This window comes from Cynocephalus volans, chromosome 13 (assembly GCF_027409185.1).
Source record: "Cynocephalus volans isolate mCynVol1 chromosome 13, mCynVol1.pri, whole genome shotgun sequence".
Taxonomy (NCBI): Eukaryota; Metazoa; Chordata; class Mammalia; order Dermoptera; family Cynocephalidae; genus Cynocephalus; species Cynocephalus volans.
In genome coordinates this window covers 64,542,802-64,562,202 of record NC_084472.1, presented here as the reverse complement: position 1 = coordinate 64,562,202, position 19,401 = coordinate 64,542,802, and the positions used below count along the sequence as shown (strand labels likewise).

Genomic DNA, 19,401 nt, shown 5'->3' with positions numbered 1-19,401 from the left:
TAGAATTAGTTTCTTCTATGAGATGTTCGCAATGCACATTCATGGCACCCATCCTGACTCAGAGTTTTGGAATCTCTGGGACTAGAGCTCAGGAATCTGCATTAACAGGCTTTCAGTGATTCTTATGCACATTAAAAAACCTCTTTCCTTAGTTCTTGATTGGTTTCCTGTAATGAGTATTCTTTCCGTTAATTATTATAGTACCCAGGAGAATGTCTGTGCTAATAGTTTTCTTGTTGCTGCAGGTTTAGATGAGTCATTCAAGTTTTGGAGGGCTTCATCTAGGATATCCAGTCAAGACCGAGATCCGAGTTCTCTTTCCACCTTGGAAACAATGGTACTTGCAAAGGATGTATAATTGCTTTATTTTGAATAACTGAAAAAAATTTAATTTGCATAATGGAGAGATAAGAATGGATAGGAAGTATAAAGTTATGATTATAACAGCTATGATTTATTTGAAATGCTATCCATGCAGAATTCTGCTAGCTATTTACTTAAATTGCTGTATTTAACCTATACATCAGCCATATGTGAGAGATACTTTATCACTTTTCCAGATAAGCAAGTCACTCAGAAGTTAAGTAACACTGTGATCAATAGTGCTGTAGCAGAGTTGGAATTTGAACTATTTTTTGCCTCACTCCAGGATAGCTACACTGAATATCCATTCAGTTGAGTTTTCAACCTCTCTTTTCTACCTTTTTTGATAGAACCAGAAGTACAAAAGTGTAAAATGTTTATCACTAGTAACTCTGTACCCCACAGATATGTTACAATAAAATATTAAAGGAATAAAAACGAAAATCAAACCTCAAAAAAAATAAAAAATGGATCATTAGTAGTAGAAGAGAACAAATCTCATAGGATTGAAAATCCTTGATTATCCTGAAATTTTGCTTAAGGACAAGACAATGTAGAGAAAGTTGACCCATTCAAATGATTCCAGTGTGGTATACATTTCTAAATACTTGCATCAGATAGAAGCTTGTCTTGGTTATCTCAAACACCTGAAATTTATGTATGCCTGTCTGCTGCCGTTCTTCCTTTCCTCTTTGATTCATGCGTAAGCTGCTTTGTTCCAAAAAAGTTTGAGACACTTAAGTATTTCTAGCTAATGATTGATACTAGGTTTTTTAGTTTTTTACAAGCATACCAAACCACATATTCTCAGCTGAAAAATAGTACATTTAATTTTAAAGTGTTTTTGGAATAACTACTGTATTTGAGAACGTATTAGGAAGGCAAAGGTTTGAGACCCTGCCTGCAGGAACAAAAATAATAGGAGAATAATAAATAATTATATATATATTAATAAGATTTACCTCTTACAGTGTCTCAAAAGACTGGCTCTTTTTTGGGATAATTACTTCAGATCCACTAGATGTCATGCTTTCCTTTCCAAGCTAAAGTATGTCTTTGTCTCAACAAGAGAAATAAGATGACTAAATGCCAAAATGAGTTGTATTAATTGGTTATTTAGTTCATAGAAGGGCAGCATCAATATCTGCTTAAAAACAATTATTCTTAGGTTATCCTATTGTTAAAAGTGCTATAGACTAGCATAGAAATCTTTCTACATTCTCCAGTTCTTAGAGTAGGTACTCAGTAAATAGTAATTGCTCAAACTTTGAGTTAGCTGTTTTGTAGATACCACTGAAGTTGTATCTATCCTATACAAGACCTAAGTACAGAAAAGCAAAAGCAATTCAGACTTTTGCATTTTTCTATTTTATAATATATAAATCTTACATATTAGAATACTAGATTTTCTTAGAAAAACTTTGGAAATATGAGGGTACTTCAAAAAGTTCATGAAAGATTTGTATTATCTTTTGTTTTTCCATGAACTTTTTGAAGTACCTTCATATGTTATTTATTGTAATCATTATTAGGATGGCGCACCTTCATTGATGTTAAGGTTATTAACTTGTTTGTTTTTGGATATTACACAGACTTTCAGAAATATATACCAATGAAATCTTTTAAGCTTTTCTTTTTTAAAAGAATTTTTATGTATAGTCTTATATATATAAGCTTTTTTTAAAAAGAATTTTTATATATAGTCTTTATTTCTTTTTTTTTTTTTTCAAAAGAATAGTATTTTCTGTTAGAATTTGTAGTCAACGCTTTTCTTTTCTTTTTGATTCCAAATGGAGGTTTTGGAATTGGTGACTTTATTCACGGAAATAGTCTAATTAGCCTGATTCTGCTAATTGTCATGTTTTCCTTACCATGCCTTACATAACGTATATCTTTGTTCCAACAAGAGAAAAATCTGTAGAGTTTATTTATTATGCCAGTATTACTTTAAGTCAAAGCTGGCCGTACTTAGACCATCTATTGTTTTCTCAAGTATAAGAAAATGTTACAAATTGAGGTAAAAGTTGAGAGCATGTAATCTTGCTAATCAGCTTATCTGGTTATTTGTATTTTATTTTATTTTTTTATCTCCCAGAATTGATAAAAGATACAATTTGTTTATTGGTTGGTTGGTTTTTCCACTTTGTCTTTCTAAGTGACGTACTTGTACTATCTTTTGATTTTGGTCCTGTTCTCCAGTATGCTATTGCTGAGTCATTATCTATATTGTGCTCTTAATGTCCCCTTAGGGGCTTTAATTGTGTTATCTGTTAGTTGCTTGGCAAGCTTTCTAAGGATTGGTACCTATCTGTTTTATAAACTACAAATAGAGTAAGTACAGTGTCATTGTCACCTTGGGGGAATTGCCCTTGTAAATGCCTCATCAGAAGTGGCCTCCATCCAACTCATTGTTCTCCTCTCCCAGGGTAGGAGGAGTCAGATATTAGATGTTGGTTTTCCTCCTGAAATCAGATTTCTACTTCTCAAAAGTGTTCAAAATGAATAGGTGTTTATGCCTAGTACATATCAGTGTCCAGCAACAGCTTTATGACCAAAATTTGGTCTTTTCTGCTGCTCTTGAGCAGAATTATGTCTGTATTTTTAAAAAATGTTTTATCAATTGCCAAATTATGTTGGAAATGTGGTTCCCTTCTTTTTGAGATTTTCTTTGTGAAAATATGTGATTCCTTTCAAACTTTCTGGAGCACACATTTAAAGAACACTGATTTTAGGTTACTTGAACATTTAAAGAGAAATTTTACTCAATGGGTCTTCAAAATCTTAAATAAACCAGAAAGTAATTCTTAATATCACTATTTTACAAAAGAAGAAATTAGGGCATGGAGTAAGGTCCCAGTCCATGGAGTGGACCCTTGTTCAAGGTGCCAGCACCAGTAACTAGTAAGAACATTCTTGGAATCCAGAAGTATGTTTGGCTCCAGTTGTTGGTCGTGATGTTACACTCCTTCACTCCATAGCCAGATGTGATTGATGCCATAATAGATGTTACAGTCAAAGGGCAGTGAGGTCACATTAGAAGGAATGATACAATGAAAAGTGATTTTGTACGGGAAGTGGCAGTTGTGAAATGGGCTTTAAAGGACACTAACCTCTCTTCCCCTTTTATATGTATGCACACATTTGCAAGGGTCTTAAAAGATTCAAATATGTCTTAAGATTCAATATCCACTTAGAAGAGTTCAAAGTCTAGTTGAGAACATAAAATATAGCTAGAAAATAACTGGACACTAAGTTGTTTTGTACTGAAAGCATTAGACATTCAGAAAATGCATGGGGTTGTTTGGAGTGGAGTGTTGGGGGAAGACCGAAGTTTGATTACTAGAGTAACCAGATGGGGGTTAGTTAAGAAAGCTGTGCCAACTTTTGGATTTGAAGAGATAAGATAAGCTGTAAAGATATTTCAGCAGAATGAAATGGTGTGAAACATTACAATTAACATTAGAGAAATAATGTATTGACATTTGTTTGATGGTAGTTAAAAATTGTTTTATAGAATGAAGAGTAGATCCAAGAGGCTTTTTAGAAGAAAAATGGTTTTTGACATAAGCATCAGTGATAGGGCATATACCTACCTCTAGTGTGGTAGCCCCAGGAAAACTTGGGGAGATGGTAGTTTGCATGATGGTGGAGAGAGAGAAAGAGAGTGATATACTTTGTTTAAATAAATTTCAACTACCTATGGATTACCAGGGGCTTAAAATCTTATATATTTTAGTTAGAAGGAAATACAAGTGAAATTCTAGTTCTTAAGTATTGTTAATATAGGCCACTGGGCGTAGTACAGTGAAAATGAGCAAGTTTTTTTTTTAATGTAAAAATTTAATATTGATTTTATTAATAAAACTTACATATTGATGTTTACTGATAACCTAGTTATTAGTTTTTTTCTAATATAGTAATTTTTTAGTGTGTAACTTTAGTATGAATACAATGGCAGGTAAAGATAGAATATTCATTCTGTTCTATGTGCATAGCATGTATTACTTTGTAAAGAATTACCCTTTTTAAAAAGAAAGAGCAAGTAATATTTCTTTTGTTTTTCTTTTTTGTTTTTTTTTGTTACTTTATTCTCACCTTGGTAAATTTGGAAATTTTCCAGGATAAGTTACTATGAGTTGTTGTCATTACTACAAAGTGCAAACATTTAAAGAAACTGACAACAATATTTTGAAAAAACATTTCAGCAATTTTATGAAGCAGGTAACTGTAATTGAAATAAGTAAAGTAAGTTTGGGTATTATTTTGTATTTGTACTAAAATGTATTTTCTTAATTTTGGTAATAACTTGATCATTGTATATAATAAATTTTGGTGTGTGGGGAGAGCCAACTTCCTGACTTTTAAGAGCTTGGATGATTACACTCCCTAGTTTGCTGTGTGCTGCTACTCATGTTAAGTGATGTAAATGGATTAAATTGTTAAGTCCACACCATTTGAGGGTGGTACTATTTTCACATGTGAAGAGCCAGTTTCTTAAGAGAATTTTAAGTATTTGTTCCAACGTCACAAAGCTAATATAGGTTGAAAGAGGACAAACTCTGAGAAACTTGTGCTCTTAAACTCATTTTCTTTCTTTGTACTTTTTAAAAAAAATTAAGGAATCTATTTAGGCATAATAGTGCTTTTGATGAAAGAGGATGAAAAGTATTATAAAATCATTTTGACAAATAAAATATTCAAGTTTTAAATTAACTTTCAAAATATTTAAAGTATCCAGTGAAATGTTTTGTTCCTGTAAGGCAGAATACAAAGCAAATCAGTTTTGAACATTGATGCATTTTGCTTATATGACAAATAGTTTTTTATACTCCGATTCTGCTTTGATATGGTAAATGACTGCTATTCTCTGCCATTTCAAAAGGACACTTAATTATAGCTGCTTATTTTATACTGAAGCATAATTTAGAAACCTTATTTGTCTGCAAACACATTGAAGAAAAAAATATTTTTTAGTTTTTCTAAGAAAATTTGAGTGTTCTATTTTTATTATTTTCCCTCAGCTTTATTGAGATATAACTGGCAAATAAAATTATATATATTTAAGGTATACCATCTGATGATTTGAATTTTCATTGTGAATTGATTACCACACTCAAGTTAGTTAACATATCCATGACTTCAGTTACTGTGTGTGTGTGTGTGTGTGTCTGTGTGTGTGTGTGTGTGTCTGTGTGTGTGTGTGTGTGTGTGGTATACCATCTGATGATTTGAATTTTCATTGTGAATTGATTACCACACTCAAGTTAGTTAACATATCCATGACTTCAGTTACTGTGTGTGTGTGTGTGTGTGTGTGTGTGTGTGTGTGTGTGTGTGTGTGTGTGTGTGTGTGTGTGTGTGTGTGTGTGTGTGTGTGTGTGTGTGTGTGTGTGTTTTGAATCTTGAATCTTGAAGGTTTTGGTCTCTAACTGGAGCAAAGAAAACCAGGAGCCAGGCAGTAAATTTAGGGTAGGCTTTAATGGGGGCGCTTCTAGGCGAGTTTCCATGGCCCACAAGGGAGTGAGGCTAGGGAAGTCACACCCAGGGTGGATACAAGCAGGTATTTATAGGGGAGGGCTGTTGGTGAGTTTTTTGCCCATATATGGTAAGGAATTGAGCAGGGTTCAGTATCTGGTTCCACCTTCCGGGGAGGGAGTGGGGAGAGGACAGTGGTGTGGAGTTTAACAAGATGGAGGCTCCATCGCTACTTTGCCGCTTTCCGGCCCTCCTGATCCCGCTGGCCCAACAGTGAGAACACTTAAGGGCTACTCTCAGCAAATTTCAAGTATACAGTATAGTATTATTAACTCTAATCACCATACAGTACATTAGATCTCCAAAATTTATTCGTCTTATATCTGAAAGCTTGTACCCTTGACCAACATCTCCCCATTTCCCCTACCCCCAGCCTTTGGCAACCACCATTAGCCTGCTTTGAGTCTGTTTTAGGACAGTGGCTTTAAGTAGCATCAATCTATCTGTAACTAACAAGCTTTTATTTCTTCTACAATATCAGTAAGGTGGTAAGGCTAGAAGTACATATTCTTCAATTAAAAAAAAACTCAGGTGTATTTATCAAGGAAATGTAAATTGAAAATCTCAGTATATGTCACACAGCAGATAAAAGTGAGGGAAAAGCCTAGATTGTGATTTTGCACTGAGATCATTTTAGTGAATTGAGCACGTGATAGATATAAGAACTAGACTATCACAAAAGGGCAACCCTAGGCCTTCCACTTTGGGGTTCCTTCTTATTGTGAGATAGAGAGCAGTGAGAATGTGTGTTCTCTGCTATGGGGGAAGAGAACAGATGACTAAATATTCTCAGTTTGCTCTTAAACCAAGCCAACTCCCCCCTTGTCCACCTAGGAAGGAGCCAGAAGTGTAACTTTAGCTAAAATTCCTCCACATGGACACAGGAGGGGTAGGGAGAGGAAGAATAGCCTGTCAAACAAGACTAGCCAGCTGTCTTAAGAGTTGTGTCTGAGGACTTCCTCTGACTCCAACGCATTTATGCTGTCATGAATGCAGTTCTGGCTTGAGAATCCTAATTAGAGTTTCAGCTTTGGTGAATCCTTTAACTTGTGGTCCTTATCTCTAAATGAGGACTTGGACTAGATCAGGCCTTCTTTATAGCTTTGTAGGTATATATTGCACCTAGTGTATTAGTAGTGTATTAGTCAGGGTTCTCCAGAAAGACAGAGCAAATAGGATATGTTATAAATATATGACAGGGGATTTATTAAGGGAATTAGCTTATACGATTGTGAAGAGAAGTCCCATGGTAGGCCATCTGCAAACTGGGTGCTGCCAGTGTGGCTCAGTCCAAGTCCAAAGGCCTCGAGCTCTGATATCCATGGACAGGAGAGAAGGGTGTATCTCAGTTCCAGCAGATAGAGAATGATTCACCTTTTTTCTCTGTTTTTTTGTTCTCTGGGGACCCCCCCCCCCCCCCCCCCCCCCCCCCCCCGGTGGATTGGATGGTTCCCACCCGTATTGAGGTCAGATATCACAGTCCCACTCTGTTGGTTCAGGCTCGCATGATAATCTCTTCTGGAAACACCCTCATGGACACACCTAAAAAGATAGCCTTACCAGGTTTCTGGCATTCCTTAATCTAATCAAGTTGACAACTAGAATTAACCTTTATTAGTCCGTTTCTGTTGCTTATAACAAAATACATGGAACTAAGTAATTTGTAAGAAAATGAAATTTATTGCTACAGTTTTGGAGGCCTAGGAAGTCCAAAGTCCAGGGAACATATCTAGTGAGGGTCTTCTTTGGTGGTGGCTTTACAGCAATGCAGGGTCTCATATGGCAGAAAATGGCAGAGCAGAGAGACTGAGAGATTCTCATGGGCTGTCCTTTTAAAGCCCTCAGAACCATACCTAGGACCACCATTAAACCATCAACTTAATCACTTCTTCAAGGCCCCACATTTCAATTACCATAATAGGATTTCCCACCCTCAACAGTTACAGTGGGATCAAGTTTTGGGGGAACATTCAACCCAAGGCAAGTAGCTAGTCTTTGAATGTCAAAATTGTTTATTATTTGGTTTTCAAGGTAAAAAGTAACATATTCATATATCCACATATACAAGGATACTTCAAAAAGTTCGTGAAAAAATACACTTAAAAGATAATATTAATCCTTCCATGAACTTTTTGAAATACGCTTGTATTATCAAATATAATCAGTTAAATATCTACTGGAGATTATTTCCAAACAAGCAAGGATTTGAGTATAGAACTAGAGCAATTCAGTCTAATGCCTTTTTTGTTTTTACTTATTAAAATAGTATTATGCCAATATAGTGAATTTAAAAAATATTGAGAGGCTAAAAGAAATATGAATCCCCCATAATCAATTTTTATAGCACAATGTATTACCATATAAAGAAGTCTTTGTGTTTTCTCAACCACATGGGGTAAGTTATAAAACTATTAGGTACTTCCTAAAAGCATCTTCTCTAAACTTGTGTATCCCTTTTCTGGACTGTTCTGAGAAGAATCACAACTTTAATGAGTGCCTGACCTTTGATCATGGATCACAACTTTGCTTTCTTCTAATGAGCCAGGCATTTAGTGGGCCCTTATAAACTTTCTTTTCTCAAACTATAAACCAGGTCCCTACCTCTCTTTTATCAATAATAAGGACTTCTTGAGTCTTTGTCAGTTGAAAGAATGTTCAGTGAAATGATAAAGGATTCCAGCATCATTGTGTCCTTAACTTATCTTAATACAACCAAAGGAGTCTGTGGCAGGAGCCAGATATATTAATCAGCTCTTAACACAGTTTGTGATATCAGTCTTGATGTATGATTGTTTTCTTCACAGAACTATAAAAGTTTTCTTTTTGTCTGTTGACAGGAACATTTGTTTACATGCCTCTCATTGCCAATTGTAGGCAAATTTGTTTTTTAAAATAAGCTTGAGGTTATCTTTTCTTATTACGTGGATCTAATATTATATAAAATGAGGCATTTAATGCTTGTCTATGAGTGATTTATTTAGACTGAACTTTATCCAGGTTTACTTTTTAGATGATTTTATGTGCTTTGCTTATATTTTTTGAGTAGCTTCTCTCACTATTTCTTGGTATCATAACTGTCATGTTTACTTGATGTTGTCATAGATTATTAAGGTCTTAAGTTGAAAGGGGGATTTTAAAAACTGTATATTTCATTTCTACCAATTTCTTCAAATTTATGTTCTATTTACTATTAGAAACAACAAATGAATATAACCTTAGTTTTTGCTTTCATTTTATATTTAGTCTAAAGTACCATACAGTAGTATGAGGATATATACACAACCAACATAACTCACATACAAATTTTGTGAGCTATATAGTGTCTGAGTCAGTAAAAGTGTTGATTTATAGGTTCTATTGGTAGCTTATGCTGTGTGCGTGCACTGGCGTGGAGGCTATCCAGGTATGGGCACTTCATGCTATCTCACAGAGAAGAAATTTATGGTAAGAAAAAGTGTTATCTGATCTCACCAGATAAGATGGTTTTTACATAGGAGGTGCCAAACACATCAGCCTGGGCTTTTTCAATTTTAGGAGACCACACAGTCTGCTCATCTGTAAATCTGTAGGTAAAACTGTGCTTGCTTTCTACAGAATATCTGTTTAATGTTTTAAAAAATGTTGTATTATGAAACAGTGTCAGCATATTACTGAGTTTTTTAAAAGTCATTTTTTGATATGAGGCAAGTTAGGGAAAAATATCTTCTAATTTTTTCTAGGCACTATTAAAATCTGTGTGTGCCACTTGAAACATTTAAAAAAAAAAAACCTTTTCTTTTATATCAAGAAATACAAAATATCTCAAGAACACAGTGAACTATAGTTAAAGTAGTATATGTTAGCCTTTCATCTTTTGGGCAGTGATGGAGTAGGCCTAATAGGAACCTTAAAATCCTAAATGAACATCAGATCAAAACTTTGCTCCTTTGAGTTACTGATTTATGTAAACTCTAAAAATTCCTATAAGAAGAAGTTTAGAAAATGCCATTCACAAAAACTGCAATAACTCTCAGATATGGAGTGTTTTCTAGTTATACTAACTAGTATAATTCTGTTACATCGTTTAAGGATATCTTGTGTGTATGTTACTTGTGTTTCATTTTCCATAGTGTAACATTAAAAAAATAATTTTCTTTACTGGTTCACAGGTGGCACCTTCATTGGAGAGTGCTGAATTTCAACCACTTGTGCCATCAACAACGCTTCCACCTGAACCTTCACATGACCAGTTTGTGGCTCAAGGTATCCTTTTAAAGAGACATTCTGCTTTCAAAACAGAAAAATGAGAAGTCTGTCCAGATAGATATTTTGAAAGTAAATGTCTAAAGACTAGAATGTTAATAAAATAAGTCACAGAATATGACAAAATAAATTTAGAATAAATATATCAGAATTTAACAAAATGAATATGCTTAACTATTAAATGGGAATTTGGCTATCCGATAGCCTGACTGCTATTATGCTTCCTTATTAGGAATCAGGGAACTGATGGATATTAGTTAATTTCATTTTTCCTTTCTTTTGGGAAATACTTAACTTTACCACAGTAGTCCACTTGAAAGTGAAGAGATTCTAGTAATAAGTATTTTCTGAGGCTGTACTTCCATTTAAAAAAGCACACAAAATGTATTGAGTCTTCTTTTTATTACAAGTGTATGATAAGGAATCTGGAATTTATTTTTATGAATGGCAGTATATAAATTTTGCTCCTTGTATTAGGATCTGCTTAACTCTGCTATGCTTCAAATTTTGCATATTTTGAAGACTATAATTTAACTTTCATTACTTCTGGTGAGTATTATATAGGCTTTATTCAGTAGCATTAAATTCCTTATGTGAAAAGAATGTACTGCCTAAAAAGAAGGTAATTTTAAACACTGAAATATAAACGTATGCAGAGAAAATGCTTTTTAAAACTTTTAGAAATACATGCTAAATTAAAACTTAGGATTTTTTTTTACAATGATTTTTTTTTTTTCAATAATTTCCTAAACAATGTCCTGTTTGGGTTTTTAGTAAATCATATTAACAATATATAAAAGTGTTTAATTGTAGAAAATACTCATTTTATTCTCTTAAGAAGAAAAGGAGCAAACTCAGATTGTTTAAGTGGCTAAGGACAGTGCATGAAGTGAAAATCGATCACGAATTTTTGAATATTTATCTCTAAAAGCATGTTGCATTACTTTTTAAAATAGATTTATTGAGATATAATTCACATATCATACAATTTATTCACTTAAAGTATATAATTCATTTATTTTATTATATCCAGGGTTGTGTAACTATCACCACAGTCAGTTTTAAAATGTTTTCATCGTCCCCAAAACAAACCTTGAACCCATTAGCAGTCACTCCCTATCTCCCCATCCTCCCAGAATAGGCAGTCACTAATCTACTTCTTTATGGATTTGCCCATTTTGGACATCTCAGATAAATGGAATAATACAATATGTGGTCTTTTGTGACTGGCTTTTTTCACTTAGTATATACCATTTTCAAGATTCATCCATGTTGTAGCATACATCAGAACTTCATTTTATTCTATTGACAAATAACATTGCACTGTATGGATGTATCACATTTACCCGTTCATTATTTGATGGACATTTGGATTTTTTCCACTTTTTGGCTTTTATAAATAATGCTGCCGTGAACATTAAGGTACAGGTTGTTGTGTAGACATGTAGTATTTTGGTGGGTTTTTTGGGGGGGGGTTTACATTACTCTTTATTTAAATTTATTTTATTTTTAAGTATTGTGCTTTGAGTGTATATTCATGCATAATATTACTGGTTGCCAATCATTTCAGTGCATATATTTGACAGAAAAAAAAGTTTTTAAATCCTTTTTGTTGATCCTGTGAAGGAATCTTTGAATAGTGCTATAAAACATTAAATATGTATTGTCAATGAACCAGCCTTAAGACTAGAGTAAGTTTTTTGTTGAATTTCTTCCTTAATTTCATCTCTTTAAAATAGTGTTAAGATAAAATATGATAGTAATAATGAGATTTTAGCTCCCTCAGCTGGAACGTCTACTTACATTTCCCAGTGAAGCTTATTAGTCTTTTAATTTCTCGTTCTGTTAATCTTGATTAACCCGGGAATTATTATGCCCCATAATGATTTAGCCTAGGATGACACAAATTTTCTATAATACATAACTGGGGCCACTTTAAACATCAGCATTTTGTTTTTAATAACTTTTGTAAAAGAGAAATTGTTTTGTGTTATAAGAAATAAAACCTTTAACAGAATCTCTCATAAATTGTAAGCCTTCGTTTGATATACAGAGTTGAAAGGAATCATTAAAAAATAAAATTTTTAGTATTTTGAGTACTGTCTGTTTTAATATAAAGAAGTAGGATAATTCTCTTCAGATAAAATATGAAAATGTTACTGATTTTATGAAATGAGTTTCAATTCCTAAGTGCTATGTTTCCCCTTCTTTTTATGATTATTTTTTCTTCAGTACACTTGCCCTAGAAATGTTGAAGATGCATACATATTTTTCTTTTCTATTGTTATCTTTTTTCTTTATTGATTATGCATACTCTTGAAGTACAAAGCTGACCGTCACAGCGCATGCCCAAGATGTGATGATCAGATCAATGCTATGAGCATACCCATTACCACAAATTGCAGTTATTCTCTGTGTCCCCTGACCAATTATTCTTCAACCCCTGGCAACCCTAGGTATGCTCTCTCCCTCTGTAAGCCCAGTACACCACTGTGGTCTTTCTTTCCTTTCTTCCTTCTTTCTTTCTTAGCTCCCACTTATGAGTGAGGACATGCGGTATACTTTTCCCTCTGTGCCTGGCTTATTTCACTTAACATAATTTTCTTTGAACTCATCCATGTTGCTGTGAATGACAGAATTTCATTCTTTTCTTTTACTGCAGAGTAATATTCGATAGTGTATATATACCACATTTTCCTTGTCCAGTTGTCTCTCAGTGGACATTTAGGTTGGTTCTGTTGGAGCTGTGATGACGATAGGAGTGCAGGTATCCATTTGACTTGATTTCCATTCCTTTGGGTATAATCCAGAATTGAGATTGCTGAATTGTGTGGTAGTTCTGTCTGGAGTTGTTTGAGAAACCTCCATACTGTTTTCTGTAGTGGTTGTACTAATTTACATTCTCACCAACAGTGTAGGAGTGTTCCCCTCTCTCTGCATCCTTGTCAACAGCACTTGTTATTCTCAGTCTTTTTGATAAAGCCAGTCTGACTGGGGTGACACATACATATTTTGTGAATACTGAAAAATTTCCCTTGAAACAGTTTGAATAGTTTCCATGGAATTACCTAAATTTAATTTTCCCGTTTTTATTTGGTTCAAAATATCAAACCTTTCTTGAGGATACGTAGTTTTACTGTAGGGAAAGCTAGTTCAGAATATAAATTAATATATATTTTTAATTTTGTTGTCAATTTATTTTGTGAAATTAAAGAGGACATTTGTTGCTTTATTTTTGGATAGGATGGCTCAACATCAAAAAGATGTCAGTTCTCCCTAAGTTAACTATATATAAATTAAATACAATCCCAGTAAAAATACCAACAAACTTCTTTATGGTGAACAAGATTTTATTCATTTGGAAAAATGGGCAAGCAAAGATAGCCAAGAAAATATCTAGAAAGGGAACTAGCCCTACTAGACATTAAACCATACTAAAAAGCATAATTAAATCAGTATGTTACTAGCACATGGGCAAACAGATAGAATACAAAGTATATCCTAAGTGACAAAAGTGCCATCTCAGGTCACTGGGTAAGGCATGGATCTTTTAATAATTGTGCTGGAAACTGGCTGGCCCTTTCAAACAAGATGAAGTAGGTCTATATCTTATGTCATACACAAGAATCATCTGGGTTCTAAAGGTGAAAATTGAAATCATACAAATATTAGAAGGAAACATGGATGAATTTCTTTATAAACTAGGACAAGATTTTCTAACTGCCTCAAAATCCAGATTCAATAAAATAAATGATTGAAAAATTTGACTACATACAATTAAAATAGGAAATAAGTTTTGCATGGTAGAAAATAAGCAAAGTCAAAAGACAACTGACAAACTTAAATAGTTGCACATAACTCATAGACAAAGTCATGTAAACATACAACATTAAAGCCACTTTTAATATTTGAGGAGGAAAAGAATCCCAAACCATCTATAAAAGCAAGAAGACATGAACAGATAATTCAAAAAAGACTTAAAATAGCTCTTATTTTTGGATCAGTACAAATTTATACTACACTGAGATATTCTTTGTCTATTAATTTGCCAACAATTAAAAAGTGTTGGCAATACATTCTCTTGGCAAGGCTGTGGAAAATGAGCACTTTCATACATTGTTAGAGGGAATGAAAATTAGTATAACTTTTTTTTGAAGGGAATTTGACAATATCTAACAAAACTATACTTGTATTTACCTTTGATTCAGCAATTACACTCCTAGGAATTTTCCCTTGATTCATCTTCAACAACATGAAAATACATATGCACATGATTATTTAGTGCAGCATTGTTTGTAATTGTAAAATATTGGAAACAACCCAAATTCCCAAAAGTAGGAGAGTGGTTATTTAAATAAACATCTACATAATGGAGAACTATACAGTATTAAAAGAATGAGGCAGATATCTTCAAACCGATAGGGACTAATTTTTAGGAAATATTAAGTCAAGTAAGCATAGTGCAAAACAGTATTTGTAGTTTACAATATTTATAGTTTTCTACTTTCTTGTGTAGGAATGAAGGGGAAATTTAAAAAAAAAAATACATGTATTCCCTCATTTGTGCAAAATTAAAATAGAGGAAAGACCAAGCAGGATTAGTTTGAGGATGGGAACAGGGTAGAAGTGATAGAGATGTGGGGATAGTGACTCTTCTTTATATATACTTCCTTGTATAATTTAACTTTTATAACCATGTATGTTTCACTTGCTGACAAAAAAAAAAATCAACACAAATGGGGAAAAATAACCTGGAATATAAGCAAATCAATCCAGCTGCATTTCACATGAATAACACTGGAGTGAGGACCTAACCCAAGTAACTCTGGAACGTATTTTTAAGACTTTAGTCCTTATATTAATAGCAGAGAGAACGGTAAACAAGCTTTGAACTCTAGTTACTAGTTTTAGTTTCATAGTATGAGTTAGTAGTTCTGAAAGTAATGTGTTTCTAAGACTGGGAAAATAGGTAAATTTTTGTGGATGATGTAAGCCAGGTTTCTTACCTTAACAACGGAATTACAAATATTGAAAGGGAAAAGGTGTTTAATGGATGCTTTAGGGTTGGATTAGAATTGGAGCTTATAGTATGAATTAATGGCTTTTAATTCATAGACACAGGTGTGTGTATATGCCCAAGTGTATATGTATGTGTGCATACATATATAAACACACACACAAATATGCACCCATAGCTTCTTAGCTTCAAAACAACACCACGCTAATAGCAGTATATACATTTAGTGCCCAAATCTTGGTTTCCAAATTTCATTCTTCATTTCAGGCACAAATTATCTGATTTCAGGACTTTGGCTGGAAAGAACAAGATGAACTTGGAACATCTTGCTGTGCCAGAAAATGAGGAAGTGCTGAAAGGTTAATAGGGAGATGGTAAAAGGTGCCGTCTTGAAGGGGCCAACTCCTAGCATAATTTGAACATCAAAGTAAAAGTAACAGATAATAATACAGAGAATAATAATCCTTGAGTTATACTCATGTGAATGAATGAGGAAGAAGAAGGTAATGCTCTTCCATACAGTAGAAAGTTAACTAAAAATGTAAAAGAAATTATGGAATTAGAAAATCACAATTTGACAGCCATCATAGCAATACAATGTTTCAGGCAAGAGTCATGCATAGGGTCTAAAATTAGTCAGCGAAAGTTTTTGAGATACATGATATTTACATAATCCCAATTCCCCTCAAGGATTAATTACAAAGAGAAACTTAGTAACTTTAAGTGGAGAAACCTAGTAAACACCACCTTAATCAAATGGTCAAAGTTAATACCTACAATAATGGAAAAATAGAAATCGTTTCGCCTGATATGATGCACTGAAAATCTGATTATGAGGAAACTTGGCATTCTATATGGTTAACTGGCTGTGTTCTTCGCAAAATGTCACGAAAGACAAAGCAAAACTGAGGGACTTATCCAGTTTAGAAAACAGGCTTGACAACTAAATGCGGAGCGTAATCCCAAGTTGGGTCCAAGCAAGAAAAGCTTTTTTTTTTTTTCTTTTGCTGTACAGAACAATACTGGGACAATTGGCAAAATTTAGAAAAGGTCTATAGATCAGATAATACTATTGTATCAGTTTTCTGATTTTGATAATGGTACTGTGATAATAAAAGACAAAGTCCTTGTTTTTAGGAAATTAATTTAGGATTAAGGGAGCATTATGCCTACAATGTACAAATGATTTGTAAAATGACATATGAGTTCATTCTGTGAATCATATATATAAATATATAGGTGGGTAGGTAGGTAAAATGTGCTAAAATAATACTTAGGGATTTGAGTATAGGTGTATAGGAGTTCTTTGTATTCTTGTACTTTTCTGTAAGTCTGAATTTGTTCAAAATACAGTTATGCACCACATAATGACATTTTATTCAACTAAGGACCACATATGTGATGGTAGTCACATAAGATTTATAATGGCTATACCACATAGCCTAGGTGTGTAGTAGGCCATACCATCTAGGTTTGTATGAGTACACTCTGTGTTGTTCACCTAAGGACAAAATTGCCTAACACATTTCTCCGAACGTGTATCCCCGTCATTAAGCAACGCATGGCTGTGTGTTTTCTTTAATGAAATAAGGAGTGAGAGTCATCAGGGAAAGTATGGAGGCAAATTAGAGTCTGCTAGGAAAGGTCTACAATCCCATATCTTCAATTTTAGAATCCAAAATCTTTGAAAAGTAAGTTTTCTCAAAATTCACTTGCTAGCAAAACTTGCCTGAATATATTTGGCTACAAAGCCTGACCAGTAATGATTTCAGGCTGTATTTACTCCTTTATTCATTCTCTTACTCTTATTGTACATCTGCTGTACTACAAAAATATTTATTTCATTATGGGGTATTGCTCAAGATCCCACTGAAGGTGTTAATTAATATATGGCACATGTACCTTATTACTTTTATAAAATTCAAAAGTATTTTGAATTTGGAATTTCAGAAACAGAATTTGGGACCGCCTATTTGTTCCTGAGTGTCTAAAAGCTTGGGACACTAAGCCGTATTGTGTTTTCTGTCTTGGCTCTTCTATTCTCCCAAGACACACACATACATTCGTGTACATATGCGTGCACACCCATACAAACATGGTGGAGGTAAGGTATGAGCAGTCTAACTCCCTGGTCTCAGAGTTAAGATGAATTGAGCAGCTAGGAGAATTTCCCAACTACCCTTCTTTGTCATTTTCAGGAACTTTCCTCTGATTATAAGAACTTGTGAGTATTGTGCATAATGACAAGGTAAATAAAATAGTAATTTTATGCTTATTTTTAATAATAGGTCAGCACGAAACTGCATCATCACGGCCTCCTCATGATTCATCTCTTTCTGCCCTGCTGCCCAAACAGTGTGTTTTTGTTACTCCATCTCTTCTTTCAGCAATATGCAGCCTATTAGACAACCTCTTGGTGATTGCTCCAAGAGACACTGCAGATGCTTTACGACAAGCCCATCTCATAGAGCTTCTCTGTAGGTAAGAGATATTCTGAGGGAGACATGGTAGTAGAGATGAATTTACACAGGCTATATCCATGACTTGATGTAAGACTTTGTGTACTGGGAATATATCCTTATTCTTTTTTAGGCTCATTAGACTCCAGGTTTTTACTTTTGCCAGAATTGTCTTGACAGTTTTTAAGTCTGTTGAAGCACTTCTATTGGTTTGTTATCTTGACTATAAAAGGCCAAACAAAAATCTTGATTTTTAAAATTCAGAGGTTCTAAACCTTATTTGTCTTTCAGCAGACTAAAGGAATGTAGTACAATCCCTTTGGTTATTTTTAATGGATGTGGGGGGGGAGTTTTGGGATTCATCTCTGCAGTGGTCATATCACAGTGACGTCCTGGGTTGAAAAATCATTGTTTAAATTCATTTGGAGTGAATTTTTTTTTTTTTTGGGAAAACTAAACTTTTCATCAGAAAGTATTCTGATAAAATTTATGGAAATCATGATTTGATTCTTTAAATTTTTATTAATCATTTAGCTGATTTTAATGAACCTCTCATAATTTTTCTAATTTTCTTATAAAGTATAGGAGAAAAGGTCTAGATATTGAATTCAGGCTGACCTGAGGTCTAATTATAATTCATTCACTCAGTAGCATTACAGCCTTGGGAAAGTTACTTTAATCTCGGGAGTGTTATTAGTAACACCTATTTAATGGGGTTAGTGTGAAGAGTAAAAGTGATGGTGTCTATAGTACTCCCTTGGTAAGTGTTACTTCTCTTTGTGACGTCCAGTTTTAACCACATATTCATTTGCATTTCTGTGCCTCCCTGTCTCCTTACCTTTGAATATTCACTGTCTGAAATGTCTTCTTTCTCTTTGCAAATCATGGTGCCTTCTCTTTCTTTTTTGGGATATTAAGAAAACTCTGAAAAGAAAGTATTCCTTGTTTTACTTCACTCAATTGTGACTACTCTTTTAACATTTGTAATATCCAATAGGTGTGAGTTTGTTCTGTTTTTAATATTCATTTGTCATTTTTTCTACTATGATTTCTACTAGGGTTGGAAAAGAAACAGCTGGTTGATTGGCTTTCTTTCTTGGATGTTCCTCCTTTAAGGATGACCAAAATTAAACTCTAGGAATATTCTTGCTTCTTAGGAGTCAGCCAAGAGTCTGACGTGGCATTGAGGCTACTGAGGTGTTAGAGGATCTTTTATGGCAAAGGTTTATCACATTTCAATACCTGCTTTTTATTTCTAAGTTTAAGAAAAATTTTCCTATTCGTTTTGCTTTGTTTTTTGTATTTCTTAGCCAGTGTTCTTTTCATTTTCTGTTCTTCACAGCATTGCAGATGCCCCCCTCATAGAGATGTATGTCCAGGGACTCAAGACTCCACTCTCTTCATCTCCTCCAGTTGAACGTACCCAGGCTCAGGTAAGTGTTTCAGGTCTGCCTCTTGCCTTATGCCTTTTAGTGGGTTTGTTTGCTTTAAGTGCCAAAAACATAAATTCTACTGAGGAGGTACTAACTATATAGGAGGTTGAAAATCTTTGAAGACATACATTGTATAATGAGGTTATTTGAAATAGGTTGCTTAAAATTTTCATATGAGATGTCTTTGGATGGTAGAAAAGAGCAGTGGGATTTAAAGACCAAGTTTCTGTTCCTGACTCCATCGTTAATCAGTGATAAATGTTTAATGAAGTGTCTGGATATCTTTGAGCACCACTCCAAAGAGGGGTGCATTGTTATAGCTCACCTTCTCTCTCTGTGATTTTAGGCCATC

The 19,401-nt window shown here is 33.9% G+C and overlaps 1 protein-coding gene across 1 annotated transcript in view; it reads left to right on the top strand.

The window, feature by feature from the left end:
• RTTN (rotatin) overlaps window positions 1-19,401 on the top strand; it is a 166,071-nt gene that overhangs the window by 98,882 nt on the left and 47,788 nt on the right. The window contains exons 34-37 of the mRNA XM_063077369.1: window positions 246-337; window positions 10,047-10,140; window positions 17,446-17,638; window positions 18,959-19,049. Coding sequence (XP_062933439.1) covers window positions 246-337; window positions 10,047-10,140; window positions 17,446-17,638; window positions 18,959-19,049 — 470 coding nt within the window. The remainder of the gene's footprint in view (window positions 1-245; window positions 338-10,046; window positions 10,141-17,445; window positions 17,639-18,958; window positions 19,050-19,401) is intronic.